At 48.5% G+C, this 18,521-nt stretch overlaps 1 protein-coding gene across 22 annotated transcripts in view; it reads left to right on the top strand.

Annotated features, from left to right (window-relative positions):
* phldb1 (pleckstrin homology like domain family B member 1) overlaps positions 1-18,521 on the top strand; it is a 229,072-nt gene that overhangs the window by 72,871 nt on the left and 137,680 nt on the right. For 21 of the 22 annotated variants that reach the window (XM_033049598.1, XM_033049589.1, XM_033049599.1 and 18 more), the window contains exons 2-3: positions 9,675-9,776; positions 12,768-12,891. In XM_033049598.1, coding sequence (XP_032905489.1) covers positions 9,675-9,776; positions 12,768-12,891 — 226 coding nt within the window. Of the gene's footprint in view, positions 1-3,361; positions 3,477-9,674; positions 9,777-12,767; positions 12,892-18,521 lie in introns of those variants that run through there. The other variant, XM_033049602.1, reaches the window with a different exon arrangement.

Below are 18,521 nucleotides of genomic sequence, written 5' to 3'. Positions count from 1 at the left end.
ACCTCAGCTGAAGTTAACGCCGTGTTTATAATTGAATTGAATTGAATTGAATGCCTTTATTGTCATTCAGACCTTACAGTCTGAACGAAATTTCGTGCCTGCTGTCATACATAGAATCATACAATAATAACAACAATAAACACAAATTAACACCACCACAGTGAGTCCTCCAAGCACCTCCTCACTGTGGTGGAGGCAAAAATCTTAGGGCTGCAGTCTCTTCCCTCCTCTTCTCCCTCTGCGCTGAGGCGATTCCCCACCGGGCGATGGTACAAACCGAACCCCGCAATGGGCCGGCTCAAACACCGCGGCCCGGGGTGGTCGAAGCTGCCGCCCTCCAGTCCAGCGTACGCAGCCGCTGGCCCGCGGCTCAACCCCGGACCCAGGTCATAGCCGCCAGAACGCCGTCCCAGCCACCGGAGCACCGTTCCAGCCCCGAGCCGGGCTGCCCTCACGGGAGCGAGCCCAGGGCAAGTCCTGACTGGCTCTGCCTCCGGAGTCTCGAGGCCGCCAGCTCCGCCATTAGGCCTCAGCGCAGACGGAGGCAGAGAAGGGGGATACGACAAAAAAGTCGTATTCCCCCGAAGAGAGAGACAGCAAGCCCCGTTTCAACCCCCCCCCCCCCCCCCCCCACCCCCCCACATAAACACAACCTAAAAAACAAAAACTAACTAGACAAAACGGAAAAAAAACAACATAAAAAAGTAAAGACAAACGGACTGCAGGCGAGCCGCAGCCGTTCACCAGCGCCGCCACTTCCGGACTAAAGGATTATAAGGATTTAAAATAACTTCCGTGGTTTCATCAGAATGTATCAGACATCTGTGCGTTGTTTATGGTGTTGGGATTAGCTTCCTGTTTTGCTTGACGTTGGATTAGCTGTGTGTTTCATGGTCTCTGCATGATAGTGAGAGTTAAGAGCAGGGGACGGCAGTTTGGTCTTCTGAGGAAGATGTGACTTCAGCAACATCATGCCTGGTCTTCTACCTCCATGCCATTGACCAGAACTCTCTCCCCCGTTTCCCTTCATGTCCACATCTCTCTGTCCCTGGTCTGTGGTTGAATTGACACTGCTGTGAAATTGACATGGGAGAGAGGAACATTCAAACAAGCAAAGATAGACACAAAATGCTGAAGTAACTCAGTGGGACAGGCAGCATCTCTGGAGAGATGGGATGGGTGACGTTTCGGGCTGACACCCTCTATCAGACTTCAACAGACTAGTTGTTGAAACAAGCACACACCTTCAGGCTTCTTTCCACCCATCGTAACTATGTCTTTGGACTGTTTCCTGCTAGATCATTTGTCCCCAACACTAATACTCCTTGCAGAAATAAGGAACTGCAGATGCTGGTTGACACAAAAGGACACAAAGTGCTGGAGTAACTCAGCGGGTCAGGCAGCATCTCTGGAAACATGGACAGGTGACATTTCGAGTCAGGATCCTTCTTCAGACGAATACTCCTTAGTTCTTCTTAAAGTGGAGAATGTCCAGGATCACGTGCTTTCTGGATATCCATGGAGACTGTTCTAAATCGTTAAAGCTCTGGCATTGTCAGCCCTGAAGGTCTAATACAACTTTGGCAGAGTGGCACAGCTAATAGTGCCATTGCTACATGGCTCCAGCATTAGGGGTTCAATCCTGACCTCTGTGTGGAGTTTGCACATTCTCCCCGTGACCACACTGGTATCCTGGGATTGCATCTGTCTCCTCCCATGTTCCACAGACTGGTAGGATCATTGGCCAGTGTAAATTGCCCCTAGTGTGTAGGTGAGTGGCTGAATTGGTTGCAGTATTCAGGTAATGTGTAAATAGCCCCTCGTGAGTGAGTGAATGATTGAATGTATGATACTTTATTGTCCGTGAAAACGTATAAAATAAATAGTTTATTGCAATTTGGTGCGCAGGTGTTGGGGCGCAGGTGTTGGGGCTCAGGTGTTGGGGCGCAGATGTTGGGGCGCAGGTGTTGGGGCGCAGGTGTTGGGGCGCAGGTGTTGGGGCGCAGGTGTTGGGGCTCAGGTGTTGGGGCGCAGGTGTTGGGGCGCAGGTGTTGGGGCGCAGGTGTTGGGGCGCAGGTGTTGGGGCGCAGGTGTTGGGGCGCAGGTGTTGGGGCGCAGGTGTTGGGGCGCAGGTGTTGGGGCGCAGGTGTTGGGGCGCAGGTGTTGGGGCGCAGGTGTTGGGGCGCAGGTGTTAGCACGCCGGTGGAATTGTGCTGGAATATTGACAGGAATATGGTGAAGAGCGAGTCTCCCACCCTTTATTTCACATTTCCAGAATTCATTTAGTTTTATCTCTCTCATTTCTGGGTACATTCTGATTTCATTTCTTTCCTATGACATATTTACATGATATCTCCCATGTATTATTTGATGGTCAGTATGGGCTGACGGTCCTGTATCTGTGTTGGGCCAACAGCAACTTGCCAGATGTGACACTTGGGGAATCTTTCCACTTTCAAAATCAGTGGCTAAAACTACAATGAATGCTCAAAACTCTTTATCTTGTTGGCAGGAAATATCCACAGACCATGAAATCACAGATATCTGATGTAGCTGTGTGTTGAGTTTTGTTTGATAACACTCTGTGAAATGGCTGAAGACATTTTATTAGAAAGTACTGTCACGCATGTGAATTGCAATCAGTCTCCATACATTTGCAACAGTCAAAGTTGGCCTGACTAACGGGCCTGTCCCACTTACGCAACTTTTTCGGCGACTGCAGGCACCCGTTGTAAGTCGTCGCAGGTCGGCGAAGTTTCAACGCGTTGAAACTTCAGCGGCGACCAGAAATACGCTACGACTCTTTGGGCGGCCGAGGAGACGACTCACGACCATACAGGAGGCATGTTGCGGGTTGAAGCCTGTATGGTCGTGAAATCACGTCAGTGGGACAGGCCCTTTAGTCTCCAATTCCAAAGAGCAGAGAATGATTAGTAATGGGAATACTCCCAACATTATCATCAAACCTGGGATGTTCCGCACACGACAATGCATCAGGGAAATGTTAAGATTATGGAACCACTAGAGATAATTAGTCTATAAATAATTGCTGGGAAAATGTATTTAGCTGAAGGTTACAGACAAGCAGCGTTATATGTAATAATGTTACCAGATTGGTTGTAGGGCAGTGCAGTTAATTATCAAGGAAAGCTGAGAATTGCTTTTACAATATGTGTTGACATATCACATTACAACAAATAGTTCACATTTTTGGGTTTCAGTTTGAGTGAACCTGCAGGGGCAATCTGATGAGCACAGACATGCTCACATACTGCGATTTGAGATTTATTTTCTGTTGCAAGACAAGTCATTTCATGCTCTTATTCTGTATAGCCGTCAGCAGCTCCGCTACCTCTCCTTCCCCCCTCTACTCCCAGAGGAGACATCTGCTCCTCTTCTCTGCGCTGACCTATGAAGCATGATGAGTGTTTACTGAGCTCCCACCATCTCCGTGTGTACCTGACCAACCCCGTCATGTAAGTCACTCCTTGGGCTCCGATTTTCAGAGTTATGGGTTGGAGGGAATGTGTTTCTTTGTCTGTGTGTGTGTGTGTCTGTATGTGTGTCTGTGTGTGTGTCTGTGTCTGTCTGTGTGTGTCTGTGTCTCTCTATCTCTCTGTCTCTGTGTCTCTGTCTCTCTGTCTCTCTGTCTCTCTGTCTCTGTCTCTGTCTCTGTCTCTGTCTCTGTCTCTGTCTCTGTCTCTGTCTCTGTCTCTGTCTCTGTCTGTCTCTGTCTCTGTCTCTGTCTCTGTCTCTGTCTGTCTCTGTCTCTGTCTCTGTCTCTGTCTCTGTCTCTGTCTCTGTCTCTGTCTCTGTCTCTGTCTCTGTCTCTGTCTGTCCCTGCGCCTGCATGTTTGTCCGTTTGTGCCTTTGTGTCTGTGTGTGTTGCCTTATCTGTCTTTACTCAGACACTCTCTCATATGCTTCTCTTTAAAGAACAGCATTAATATTGAGGATCCTCATGGTTTCTAAGTTTGAAAAGTAGAGGTGACAGGATTGGAGGGTAAAGGACGAGCACGTGTAATTTTGATTAGTTAAAGTAGGTAACTTGTGAAGCTGCCGTTACTTGTTACTCAAATTTGTAGCTATGTCCCTTCTTGGCTCAAAGGGTTGAAGAAAGATGTTGTTGATGGAATATTTTTCCATTGGTCCCCAATCCCCAATGCATTTATTTTGTTGCCGCCCTGTTTGACCGCTAACTTGGCAATAACTCGATTTTCTTATCTTGATCTTCAGTGCTTCAGCCTCTGAGAGTCTCTGCGCTCTTCAGCTTCTGGCTCCTTGCTTCTGTCTCCCTGCTTTCCAACACTCACCTAGTGATGGACATGCCTTGTGGGATGGACACCCCATCTCTCTCTCTGCATCTTTATGCCCCTGTCCCATTTAGGAAACCTGAACGGAAACCTCTGGAGACTTTGTGCTCCACCCAAGGTTTCCGTGCGGTTACCGGAGGTTTTTGTCAGTCTCCCTACCTGCTTCCACTACCTGCAACCTCTGGCAACCACCTGCAACCTCCAGGAACCGCACGGAAACCTTGGGTGGGGCGCAAAGTCTCCAGAGGTTTCCGTTCAGGTTTCCTAAGTGGGACAGGGGCTTTAGGATTCTCCTTTGATTAACTGGTCTGAATATTGATTTCTCTCATTTCAGGTAGCCCCGGCATTCCCTCTCTCTCTATCCCTCCCCCACCCAAGTCGCACTAGCTTCTCGTTTTCACCCAACAAACAGCTAACAATGGCCTGGTTCCTTTATCATCGATATTTTTTTGCATATCTTTTATCCTCCAATACATCTCTAGTTTTCTGGAGAACGTGGATAGGTGACGTTTTCTGTTGGGACCCCTCTTCAGACCTTCTACCTGAGAAGGGACCCAACCCAGTTCCCCAGAGATGCTGCCTGATCCACTGAGTTACTCCAGCACCTTGTGCCTTTTTTTGCAAACCAATATCTTCAGTCCCTTGTGTCTCCACCTCCAGTGTTTGCGTTCTCTCTGGATGGCCCTACTCCCAGCAGCCTGGGCCCTGAGCTCTGGAATACTCTAATATCTACACCAAAATCTTCATTAAACTTTTCCTTTGACTTTCCCAAAAATGATCTTGCGTCTGACGTCATCTTAACTTTGAAGCTCTTTGTAATGTCTTACAATGTTGTATGTCCAAGCCACTGCTGCTGAGTGGGACTGCAATCCATACATTCCTTTGTCCTATTGATAAGACTTATTTATCAAGTGGGAGCTTGTTTTTCCCACATCTGTTGTCCTCGTATGAACTAATCTCAGTTGCAATCTACTTGAAATGTTTTTCAAAAACTGGATCCAAGTTGCCTCAGATATTGCTGGGCAGTGGAGTTGTGGCAACCTCACATCTCTGGAGTTCCCGTGTTGTGGTTGAAAGCTCCCAAACTGTGTGGTTGGGCAAAGTCTGAATACCGGATTCAGCGTGGAATGTTCAATCCTTTTGCCTGTGCACATCTGCTGCTAATCCCCTCCCCAGATGAGCACATGGAACGCCTGGCCATGCTCTGCCTCCTTCCCTAAGTGACCAAATCTTTAGGCATCAGATTCGATGGGTGCACAGCGGTAGAGTTGCTGCCTTACAACAAAATGCAGCAACGAAGACCCGGGTTCGATCCTGACTACGGGTGCTGTCTGTACGGAGTTTGTCATTCTCTCCGTGACGTGCATGGGTTTCTTCCGAGATCTTCGGTTTCCTCCCGCATTCCAAAGACGTACAGATTTGTAGGTTAATTGGCTGCAAAATAGCGGAGTCAGTGGATATGGGGAGAAGGCAGGAACAGGTTGCTGATTGGGGATGATCAGCCATGATCACATTGAATGGCGGTGCTGGCTCGAAGGGTCGAATGACCTACTCCTGCACCTATTGTCTATTGATAAATGTAAAAATTGTCCAGTATAAAATTGTCCAACTTCTAGTCTAGTGTGGACTCTCCAGAAGGTACAAGGTGCAAGGTTGAAGGTACATCGCCAGAGATTCGGGTTCAATCCTGACGGTACGGAGTTTGTATGATGTCCCTTTGATCACGTGGGTTTTCCCCGGGTGCTCCGGTTTCCTCCCGCACTCCAAAGACGTGCAGATTTGTAGGTTAATTAGCAGAGGGTGCAAGAGAAGGTGAAAGGCCACAGGCCCGGGACACTCACATGTGGGGTGGTGATGAACCCATCGTCTGTCAATGACTTCAGAACAATTGAAGGTGACATTTGTGGGGGGGGAAATGCAGAGGTGGGAAGGAGATCGCCTGGATTACCCCAGAGAGAGCTGGCACGGATTTGATGGGCCAAATGGCCTTCACCCCTTCCATAATGATTCTATCATTCCAGGTTCATGATGCAGCCGTGGACAACTCCTTGCTTTGTGGTGTTCAGTATCCGTTTCCCAGAGCATCTTGTTGCTTCAATGACTCAGACAAGACTTGGAGGATCACAGAAAAATAATTGGATTATCACCAAGTCTAGCTGTGTGGTGATGGGGGGGGGGGCAGTGAGACACGTATGTGTAGAGGCCCCACGTACCCTGCCTGGACTCCTGTGGTCACCCCCCCCCCAAGTATCACATCCCTACATTACAGCTCAGACCGCCAGCCTTTACTGTCATGTTGCTGTCCTGTTGCCATGACAGCTGTGCTTGGCAACACTGTCCCCACCCCCCACACATTGCTGCACCCCCCCACCCCACCCCCCCCACACCCCACACCCCACACTGCCCCCCCGCCCCACACACCCCCCCCACCCCACACCCCCCACCCCACCCCCCACACCCCCCACTCCACACTCCCCACTCCACACTCCACACTCCCCACACCCCACTCCACACTCCCCACCCCACACCCCCCACCCCCCACCCCCCACCCCCCCCCCCACCCCCCCCACCCCCCACCCCCCACACCCCACCCCCCACCCCACACCCCCCCACTGCCCCCCCCACGCCCTCACGCCCACACCCCCACCCCCACCCCCACACCCACCTCCCCCACACCCCCCACATGTCCCCCCCACCCCCCACCCCACACCCCCCACTGCCCCCCCAACCCAACACCTGCCCACACCCCACCCCCCACCCCACACCCCACCACCCACTCCCAACACCCCCACTGCCCCCCCACACCCCACACTGCCAAACCCCACACCCCCCAACCCCACACCCCACCCCCCACCCCACACCCCCCCACTGCCCCCCACCCCCCACCGCCACACCCCCCACACCCACACTGGCCCATCACCCCCCACCCCCCACCCACCACACACCCCACCCCCCCACACCCCCATTGCCCCCCCCACCCCCCACCCCAACACCCCACCACACCCCCTCTTTAGGGCAACAGAGCCGTGTGTGGGGGGTGGGGGGTCTCAGTGTCGGGGTGGGTGGGGTGGGGGTGGTATATGGCAGCTGTGTTGGGGGGGTCTCGGGGTCGGAGGGGGGGTGGTATACAGCAGCTGTGTGGGTGGGGGGTCTCATGGTCGGGGGGGGGGGGGGGGGGGGGTGTCTACAGCAGCCGTGTTTGAGATGCTGACTGTCGAGGGATTATTTTCCACTCTCTCTGTACACCGGGTTTCAGGTTTTGATCTGTTGCTGAAGACAGGCAGCAGGGCTGAAACACCCTAATTATTTTAAATAGGAAAGCATTAAACAAGGTAACATGTACGTGACTCACTATCCCATTGTAACAGTGGGGGGGAGGGGGGGTGATGGGTCTCCGCTGAGCTAATGGTGTCTTGTTTAACCCTTCAACTGCTTTAGCTGTTGTCATTGGATTATTTTTTTAGATTTAATGTTACAGTTACAACAATAAATTAGACCTTTGATCTCCAATTAAGCTACAATTTTGTGCGTCTGCAGTTTTTGAGAGGAGACAGGAATCAGGCCATTCAGCCCATCGTCTAACCTGCCATTCAATCATGGCTGTTCTATCTTTCCCTCTCAACCCCAGTCTCCTGCCACTTCCCCGTAACCCCTGACACCCGTACCGATCAAGAGTCTATCAATCTCTGCCAATGAATGAATCTTCAACTTCATTCAATGAAGATGAAAAGGCAGGTACTTTATTAGCTGAGACACAGAATGGAAGAGTCGGGAAGAGTCGTAACTGCTGAAACGTTGACAACTTTAGTTAGGCACAGTTCTAGTCACTGCAAGATGTGATTGCTCAGAGAAGATTTATGAAGATGTTGCCATAACTGGGTAATTGTAACCATGGGGATGAACTGGGGCTGTTTTATTTGGAACAGAAGAGGAGAAATGGAAATGGAAACTGAATCATAATTGAGGTGATTAAAACTATGAGGGGGGGCCACACAAAATAAATAGACGAAATCCTCTTCGCTGTGTACAATGATCATAAAGGAAAAGTAAAGAGACACAACATTCAAAGGGTGAGAAGGCACCATTAGCTCAGCGGAGACCCATCAAGGATGAGAAGGCTGATGAAAAGACTTACTTTCACGAGAAAGGGTGCCTGCTAGAAAACTCAATGCTAGCATTTAATTCAAGAGGGCTAGAATACAAAATCAGATGTCAGTCTGAGGCTTGATAAGGCCACTGGAGTATTGTGAGCAGCTTTGGGTCCCATATCTGAGGAAAGATGTGTCGGCTCTGGAGAATGGGTCCGGAGCAGGTTTACAAGAATGATCCCAGGAATGAGTGGGTTAACATATGATCAGCGTTTGTCGGCACTGGGCCTGTATTCGTTGGAGTTTAGGAAGATGAGGGGGGACCTCATTGAAACATACCGAATAATGAAAGGCTTGGATAGAGTGGATGTGGAGAGGATGTTTCCACTCGTGGGAGAGTCTAGGACTAGAGGTCAGAGCCTCAGAATTAAAGGAAGTTCCTTTAAGAAGGAGATGAGGAGGAATTTCTTTGGTCAGAGGGTGGTGATTCTGTGGAATTCATTTCCACAGACGGCTGTGGAGACCAAGTCAATGGATATTTTTAAGGCAGTGATAGATAGATTCTTGATTAGTGTGGGTGTCAGGGGTTATGGGGAGAAGGCAGGAGAATGGTGTTAAGAGCAAGAGATAGATCAGCTATAATTGAATGGCAGAGTGGACTTGATGGGCCGAATGGCCTAATTCTGCTCCCATCACTGATGATCTTATGAAAGGGGGGTGAAGGAAGAGATGTTCTTCCCATTATCAATGTGTAGTGGAAGAGCCCTGCCCTGCAGGATTATAGACCCAGTGGTTCAAGATATTTTATTCACTTCCCTCTAAAAGTTATTCAAGGGACACGGGCCAAACGCATGCAGGTGGTACTAGTGTAGATGGGGCATGTTGGTCGGCATGGGCAAGTAGGGCCGAAGGGCCTGTGTGACTCAATGACGATGAAATGCATTTAAGCACTTTATTGACTGGCACTGACCTGATGCTCTGAAGATGTTTTGTGACACATATGAATGTTCTGCAACCATAGAATCTCATAGTATCTCAACCTGAAAGGGCAGCAGAATTCAGGAATAAATTGTAGAGGGAATTGAATGAATACCTGAAAAATAAGAAAAAATACAGATGTACTTGGAAATTTCAGGGGAGAAGAACAAATGGGAGAACTCTTACAGAGAGCGAACACAACAGTGTAAATGGTCTGGTGCTCGCATAATATTCCAGGGAAACAACTGATCCAAAAATAAAAATAGATGTTTTGTTTCTCTTCTTCCAATCTCAGGATATCCAGGAGTGTGAAAGTGCGGTTGTGAATGACATCATCATGGACAAACAGAACAGGAACACTCCAGACCAAATGAAAAAAGCAAAGAAAACCATTCAGGTAAAACACGTCCGTTTAAAGAGTTTGGACATCTACGTGTGGAGTGTATTAGCAGCACTCGGGTGTCGGGGCTCATGGGGAGAAGACAGGACAATGGGGTTCAGGCAAAGATAGATCAGCCATGATTGAATGACAGAGTAGACTTGATGGGCTGAATGGCCTAATTCTCACATGAACCTTTTATCTATTGGCGTGTTTTAGTATTGGGGGGGGGGGAGGGGGGGGGACATTCCATGCCATAGCAGTGGGTGAGTTGGCAACAAACTGGTCTGTATTGGGTGTGAATGTAAGGCCACATTTTCACAGTCCTTCAATTGCCATTCTGGCCCCGTGGGTAGAATTCGGATCTCAGGTTGTTGATTCAAGTCTTACTTTAGAGATTCAACCCTCTGACCAAGGTTGCCACTCAGGTGTGGATCTCATGAAGAGCTGTGTGTCTCGGGTGAAACCTGTCAGAAGAGAAGGTGAAAAAGATCTCAAACTCCTTCCGAGAGACTTGACCAACCTACTAGTCAATTGAAGTCAGCAATACACATGATCTGGTTAGTTTACTCCTTATTTCTGGAGTCTCAGGCACACTCTGAGCAACAGATCCACAGGTTCATAGCACTGTACACTGCGGAAACAGGCCCTTCAGCCCACCTCACCCATGCTGCCCAAGATGCATCCCCATGCTAATCCTATTTGGCTGTATTTGACCTATATTTGTCCTACATTTGTCCCAACATTTGTCCCAAGTGTAAATTGTCCCTAGTGTGTGTAGGATAGTATTAATGTGCGGTGATCACTGGCCGGTGCGGACTCGGTGGGCCGAAGGGCCTGTTTCCGCGCTGTATCTCTAAACTAAACAAAACTCTTGTGAATGGGTGATCAGCGGTCAGCGCAGACCCGGTGGGCCGAAGGGCCTGTTTCCTGCTAGATCTCTAAAAACAGAAACGTATCTATTGTTCACCTTGCATGCCCCCGGCATTGAGGATCATTCGGAACTTAATTCTGTGACATGCAAGTTGTTACTGGCTGGAGCTGTAGCCTTGGTTATACGAGCATACGTACCTCTGGAATGGGGTTTGAACCCATGACCTTCTAGATTAGAGGCAAGAATGTGACCCGCTGCGCCAGATAGATTGAATTGAGTGTGATTTCTGTCTACTTTGACTGAAGAAAAGCAGTGAGATTGCAATGGTGCCTGATTAAATACAGCTATCAAAGCATTCCACACATGCCGGAGCTGATACTGTGAGATCTGCGGTCTGACTGTTTGAAGAACGGGTTACATGTACTGCCTATCTCTTAATCACTTTAGTGTGCAAGCTGCCAAATCGTGTTGCATGTAATTGGATAACATTAATCTTATTAGTGCAGTTTTGCCTTGACTGCTGCACTTTGGGAGATAGTGTGTCCCCAAGCTACTCATTATGGCAGACAAGTATCTCTCTGATCACAGTCTTTACTGCGCTCGCAAGAGACAGTGATTGGAAGATTCAAATTGCAGCTAGATATCGGGTTCAAGAAGGAACTGCAGATGCTGGAAGATCGAAGGTACACAAAAATGCTGGAGAAACTCAGCGGGTGCAGCAGCATCTATCTGAAGAAGGGTTCCGGCCCGAAACGTCACCCATTTCCTTCGCTCCATAGATGCTGCTGCACCCGCTGAGTTTCCCCAGCAATTTTGTGTACCTTGCAGCTAGATATCTCTGCTTTTTCAGTTGAGACTCCTGTGTTTTCAAACACTCCGCACCATTTATCACACTTGTAAGAATAAAAATACACTGGTTTATAAGAGGCCTTTCACAACATGAGAATATCCTAGTAGACAAAAATGCTGGAGGAACTCAGCGGGTGAGGCAGCATCTATGGAGTGAAGGAAGAGGTGACGTTTCGGGTCGAGACCCTTCTTCAGACTGATGTGGGGGGGGGGGGGGGGCAAGCCAGGGAGAGGGGAAGCGAGCGGATGTACTTCCAGAAGGTTGCAACGTGTAGTGGGACTGATACAGGGAAAGATGTTCGACTGGTGTGAGACCGAATGAGGAGAATGAGAGGAGGATATTGCAGGCAGCATTAACATGTCACATTGTTGATGCTTTCGATAATTCTGAGTTATATTTCAGCTCCAGAAAACTGCAGTCATGTTTGCTGTCCTGCAGTGAGTCCCCAGTAACTGTTATATTAAATGGAGCCAAGACCAACATCCTATCCACATGCAAGATCACTTTTATAAACATATTGTGTCTATTGTTTATCAAAGGGTCTCATATCTTGTGTAGAAAACGCCCGTCCCGTCGAGGTTTGCACATCGATCTTGTGCTACGTATCCAATTCTAGGGGCATGCTGAGAGCATGTTTCTGCAGCAAGAGGATTTAATACAGATCACATTGTCTCAGATTGAGGGAACTGCTATTTAGGACTCAGATGAGATAAAATATCTTCATTTCACTAAACCTCCAGTTTAAATTCCATTTGGAATATTTTGGCGGACCAAGAAACCAAGAACCAAGAACCAAGAACCAAGAACCACTCTGGGAGTTGTGTGTCTTTGGAATTCTCCAAGTCAGAGGACTGAGGATGCTTTTTGAGTATGTTCAAATCTAAAATTAGTAAGTAACATTTTAGGCAATTGGAGGATACTGGGATGAGTTGGGATATGGAGTTGAGATGATCCATTGAATGAGTCATAGAGTGATACAGTGTGGAAACAGGCCCTTCGGTCCAACTTGCCCACGCCGACCAACATGCCTCATCTACACTAGTCCCACCTGCCTGTGCTTGGCCTCCAAACCTGTTCTATCCATGTACCTGTCCACATATTTCTTAAATGAAATGTTAGTACCTGCCCCAACTACCTCCTCTGGCAGCTCGTTCCATACACCCACCATTCTTTGTGCAAAATGAATGGTGTGAGGAGGTGAGGGTAATGGCATCTGGGACTGTCTTGCTCCTACGGTTCCAAGCGATTTGGCAAACATGAGTTGACCCTGTTCTTCTCCTGGCAGAATACACCCCTGGACCTGATCGACACGGGCAAGGGGCTGAAGGTGCAGACGGACAAGCCACACCTGGTCAGCCTGGGCAGTGGGCGGCTCAGCATCGCCATCACCTTGCTTCCCCTTGCAGAAGGTAAGAGACCGCTGGAGATTGGGTAACAATGTCAGCGTCCACTGGGCCATGGACTGAAAGGTTTTTCTCAACACAGTTGCTGCCTGACCTGCTGGTATTTCCAACATTCCCCTCTGGTTCAGACTTCCAGTAATAGGGTGTGTTCTGCTTCTCACAGTATAGATTGGTTACTCCACACTGACCGAGGTAGTGCTTTATTATTAGAAGGTCTGCCTACTTCACTGTTCATTATCGCAACCCAGCTTGTGCTGTTAATCTAATTGCCGCAACACAGCTGAAGCAACATGCTGTACTGTAAGTGTCTTTTAATAAACTGTAAGTTGTACCATGTTTGTGAGAATGACTGGGTCATTTACACACAGGTCCATCTAGTTATTTTTTTTTTTCCTCTCCCCTCTGTTCCCATTTTTCTCCTGTTTAAGAAGGAACTGCAGATGCTAGAAAATCGAAGGTAGACAAAAATGCTGGAGAAACTCAGCGGGTGCAGCAGCATCTATGGAGCGAAGGAAATAGGCAACGTTTTGGGCCAAAACCCTTCTGCAGTCTGACTGAAGTCTGAAGAAGGGTTTCGGCCCGAAAAGTTGCCTATTTCCTTCCCTCCATAGATGCTGCTGCACCCGCTGAGTTTCTCCAGCACTTTTGTCTACCTCCCAATTTACTCCTCCTAGTTTCGTCTCCTCCAGGTGAATCATTTGCAGTTAGATTAGATTAGATTAGATTAAACTTTATTAATCCCCTTATTCAGGGGAAATTCTGATGTCCTTGCAGCACACTAATAAAAATACAACATAGATTCAAAAAGAAGTTCAACACAAAAACATCCCCCCACAGTGATTCCCACTGTGGGGGAAGGCACAAAGTCCAGTCCCCATCCTCTTGTCCACCCAAAGTCGGGCTTATTGAGGCCTCCACAGTCGCCGCCACGGCGCCCGATGTTCTCGCTGGGTGATGGTGCTCCGGCGTTGGGAGAACCCCCAGCAGCTTGGGGTGCCAGGAACGGCCGCCTTCCCACCGGAGACCGTGGCTTCCAAGCCAACAGACCGCGCCGGACGGAGCTCCACACACTAGCGATCTCAGCAAGAGATCCCAGGCTCCGGGATGTAACGTTCAGTGTCGCAGCTGGCCGCTCCACAGAACCGCGGCTCCACAATGTTCTTATCGGCAGTCCCAGCATACTGGAGTTCCAGCGCGGCGACCCAGGAAAGACATCGCCCGCTCCGCAATAGCGCTCCAGCGCTGCGCCGCCGCCAAAGCCGATGTTCTGCGCCGCCGCCAAAGCCGATGTTCTGGCCAGGTCCCCTCAGGGAAACGTCGCTCCAGGACCCGCTGGTAGGCCGCAAGGACAGGTCGAAGTCGCTGCTCGGAGGAAGGCAACCCCTCCGACCAGGTAGGGACTCGAAAAGCAGTTTCCCCCTTCCCCCCCACCACCCCCCACACATAAAAAGATTAGGCCCCCTGACTACACACTCAACGTACTAAAAATAATAAAAAAGAAGGGAAAAAAAACGGACAGCTGCAGGACAGGCAGCCGTTCAGGACAGCGCCTCCTCCGAAGATCAAGTTAACAAACCTTGATCATCTTTTCACTGACGTTACCACTATTTCCATCATGGTCTTTTTCACAGACATATCCTTTGTTCTCCCATCTCTAATCCACGTGTGTGGTTTTAGGTTTTCCTGGTCCTGATGGAAAAAACATCTCTCTATATATTGTTCTTGACCTGCCTAGTATCACGTATGATCAGCCGTGATTGATTGGCTGGGTAGACTTGATGGGACGAATGGCCTAATTCTGCTCCACTCCACCATGAACATGAAGAAGATGGCCAATATCATCAAAGATCAGGCCACGCTGGCTCCACCCTCTTCTCATTACTACCTTTGAGAAGAAGGTGCAGGAGCCTGAGAACAACTATTCCCAAATTCAAGAACAGCTTCTTCCCATCAGCATCAGGTTCCTGAACCATCCAGTACAACCCACCCCACAACGCAACCTACACATCAAACAACCATGGACTTTGGTTCTTGACGCTCTTTGGTTTTTGCGCCAACATGGTCTAGCGTACCTAGAATAATTGATCATTTATGGCGCGTTTATTGGTCTTTGCATCTAATGCACCTGTAAAGCTGCAGCCAGTAAGAATTTGTTCATGAAGAAACTGCAGATGCTGGAAAATCGAATGTAGACAAAAATGCTGGAGAAACTCAGCGGGTGCGGCAGCATCTATGGAGCGAAGGAAATAGGCAACGTTCCTTCTGCCAGTAAGAATTTCATTGGTCTGGTTCATGGATATGACTAATACACACCCTTTGACTTTGACTTGACCTCTTCTTCCAGTATTTGACAATAAATTGGCCAATATCAGAGGGGGAAGGTTGCAAAATCTTCCATGTCAAATATAATGAAGCAAAGAAAGTAATACAAATATATAGGGTAGACAAAAATGCTGGAGAACCTCAACGGGTGAGGCAGCATCTATGGAGCGAAGGAAATAGGCAACATTTCAGGTCGAAACCCTCTTCAGACTTCAGTCAGACTGAAGAAGGGTTTCGGCCCGAAACGTTGCCTATTTCCTTCGCTCCATGCAAAGAGTTGAACAATCTCCACTATAGGAAATAGGCAACGTTTCGGGCCGAAACCCTTCCGGGTTTCGGCCCGAAACGTTGCCTATTTCCTTCGCTCCATAGATGCTGCTGCACCCGCTGAGTTTCTCCAGCATTTTTGTCTACCTTCGATTTTCCAGCATCTGCAGTTCCTTCTTAAACACTAAATATATATATATATATGCCACTTCCAGGAGATTGAAATTGGTGGTACAAACTGTTGCTTGCTATCTTTGTCAGAACGCATCTGAGGGTATTCTTAAATTGAGTTTTGGAAAGAATGACAGGCATCTTGCTGGACATCTTATTGTCCGTTCCTGAGGCCTGCCTTTGCTCCAAAGGAAATGGATTTGTGCTGGAACTGGGGATTAAGGATCAGATTAAATTTACCCGGAAATGCTGTGCCGAGACAGATAGCACACTGTCTGCACACAGCCTGTAGCCCCAACTCTGCACAGTAGACCCAGCAAGCTGCTGAGTGTGCTCGCTGTAGCGGCCACTTGTTCCAAATGAGCCGCACTTTTATCAACTCAATTACGGACATTTTCAGAACTGCATCACGGCTAAGTTTCGATCTGGTGCATTTCCCCCTCCACCCCCCCCCCCTCCCTCCCACCCCCTCCCTTGCAAGTAAAGGTGTGAGGCAAGTGGCATCTTAAAGTGTTTCAGTGTGTTTTAGACACATAAGCTTCTTGCCCCTGCCCACATTTGGTGGGAGTGAGCAGCTGATTGGGACAATATCACTGCACTGACATGAGGAACTGCAGATGCTGCTTTACCGAAAAGGACACAAAGTGCTGGAGTAACTAAGCAGGTCGGGCAGTATCTCTGGAGAAAAGGAATAGGTGACATTTCAGATCGAGAGGGCCTAGAGAAGGGTCTCAACCCTAAATGCCACCTGTTCCTTCTATCCAGAGATGCTGCCTGACCCACTGGTTTACTCCAACCTTTCGTGTTTATCTGCAGTAATGACTGCTGAAGCACGCGTGAGATTTTCCTTCTCTCTCTCTTTCTGCTGTGTCTCTTTCTTTCGGTCTGTCTCTTTCTCTCGTTCTACTCTCTCTCATATATTCTCTCCCTTTTCCCACGGGCGATCTCTGGTCGACACGGACTCAGTGGGCCGAAGGGCCTGTTTCCACGCTGTATCTCTAAACTAAACTAAACTGGAGTAAACTAAATACTTTCTCTTCCCCAACATACTTTCTTTCCTCATCCTCCCTCTCCATCTCTATCTCCCAACACTGTCTTCTCTTCCCTCTTCTCTACAATGCAAATGTGGCCATTTTTCCAGTTGTGAATATATTTGTGTGGTTTGCACAGTAATTCCCCTGGCTGTGTGCGTGTGTGTGTGTGTGTGTGTGTGTGTCACTGTGTAGTGTTATGTATCAGCGTGCGTGTGTGTGCGCGCGCGCGTGTGTGTGTGGTGTTATGTATCAGCGTGTGTGTGTGTGTGTGTGTGTGTGTGGTGTTATGTATCAGCGTGTGTGTGTGTGTGTGTGTGTAGTGTTATGTATCAGCGTGCGTGTGTGTGTGTGTGTGTGTGGTGTTATGTATCAGCGTGTGTGTGCGGTGTTATGTATCAGCGTGCGTGTGTGTGTGTGTGTGTGGTGTTATGTATCAGCGTGTGTGTGTGTGTGTGTGTGTAGTGTTATGTATCAGCGTGCGTGTGTGTGTGTGTGTGCGCGCGCGCGTGTGTGTGTGGTGTTATGTATCAGCGTGTGTGTGTGTGGTGTTATGTATCAGCGTGTGTGTGTGTGTGTGTGTGCGTGTGTGTGTGTGCGTGTGTGTGTGTGCGTGTGTGTCACTGTGTAGTGTTATGTATCAGCGTGTGTGTGTGTGTGTGTGTGTGTGTGTGTGTGTGTGTGTGTGTGTGTGTGTGTGTGTGTGTGTGTGTGTGTGTGTGTGTCACTGTGTAGTGTTATGTGTGTGTGTGTGTGTGTGGTGTTATGTATCAGCGTGTGTGTGTGCGTGTGTGTCACTGTGTAGTGTTATGTATCAGCGTGTGTGTGTGTGTGTGTGTGTGGTGTTATGTATCAGCGCGTGTGTGTGTGTGTGTGAGTGTGTGCGTGTGTGTCACTGTAGTGTTATGTATCAGCGTGTGTGTGTGTGTGTGTGTGTGTGTGTGTGTGTGTGTGTGTGTGTGTGTGTGTGTGTCACTGTGTAGTGTTATGTATCAGCGTGTGTGTGTGTGCGTGTGTGTGCGCGTGCGTGTGTGTGTGAGTGTGTGTGAGTACAATAGTGTGCAGTGCCATCTATCAGCATCTGTAGTTGCACACTTGTACGTATGCATGTGTCATTCTGTTTGCCCAGGTATCTGGAGTCATGGAAAGTGTGAAGATGTATTACTTTAGCTTGTTGTTTTAAACCAACTTTTCAGGAGCTTAATCCTTTAAATTCCCTCCCTGGCAATGAACCCCGATGTAAAACCCAGTGAAATACAACAGAGGCAATGTGCTGCCGCCTGGTTTGAATTTCTCCGGTGGTGACCCAGCTTGCTGTCAGCACAGCTGTCGATGGAACGGGAGGCGACCATGTGAAACTGCTGCCTTCCGTCACTAAGCCAGGCTCCACGCACAGTGTTACACACGGGGCTGATGAGGGAACTCGTCCGATACAGAATGCACCCTGGCCTGAACGGAACTGACTCCCAAAATAGATCACGCCGAGATCTTGCAGTTTCATGTCCCAAGATCGGAAATAGAGGCTTGAAGATTATGTCAACACTTATGTAAACCAAATGAGGTCGGGGGACTTTCACTTCCGAAATTTATGTATTATTACTGGGCAGTGCATATTAAGAATATGATTTATTGGTTGGATAGTTCTACCCAACAGACAGAATGAATAAAAATGGAGAAGGAGGATTGCCATCCTTGTAATATAGGAACGATCCTCTTCTCCCCAAAAAAACTGAATAACACAATATATAAGAAGAACCCAATTATATATGGTACAATAAGAATTTGGAAACAAATAAAATTATCTTTAAAATTAAGAAATCTATCACTGTTAATGCCAATAGCGAA

This window comes from Amblyraja radiata, chromosome 33 (genome assembly GCF_010909765.2).
Source record: "Amblyraja radiata isolate CabotCenter1 chromosome 33, sAmbRad1.1.pri, whole genome shotgun sequence".
NCBI classification, from domain to species: domain Eukaryota; kingdom Metazoa; phylum Chordata; class Chondrichthyes; order Rajiformes; family Rajidae; genus Amblyraja; species Amblyraja radiata.
The sequence above is the reverse complement of the archived record's forward strand: the minus strand, read 5'-3'. Positions and strand labels throughout refer to the sequence as shown.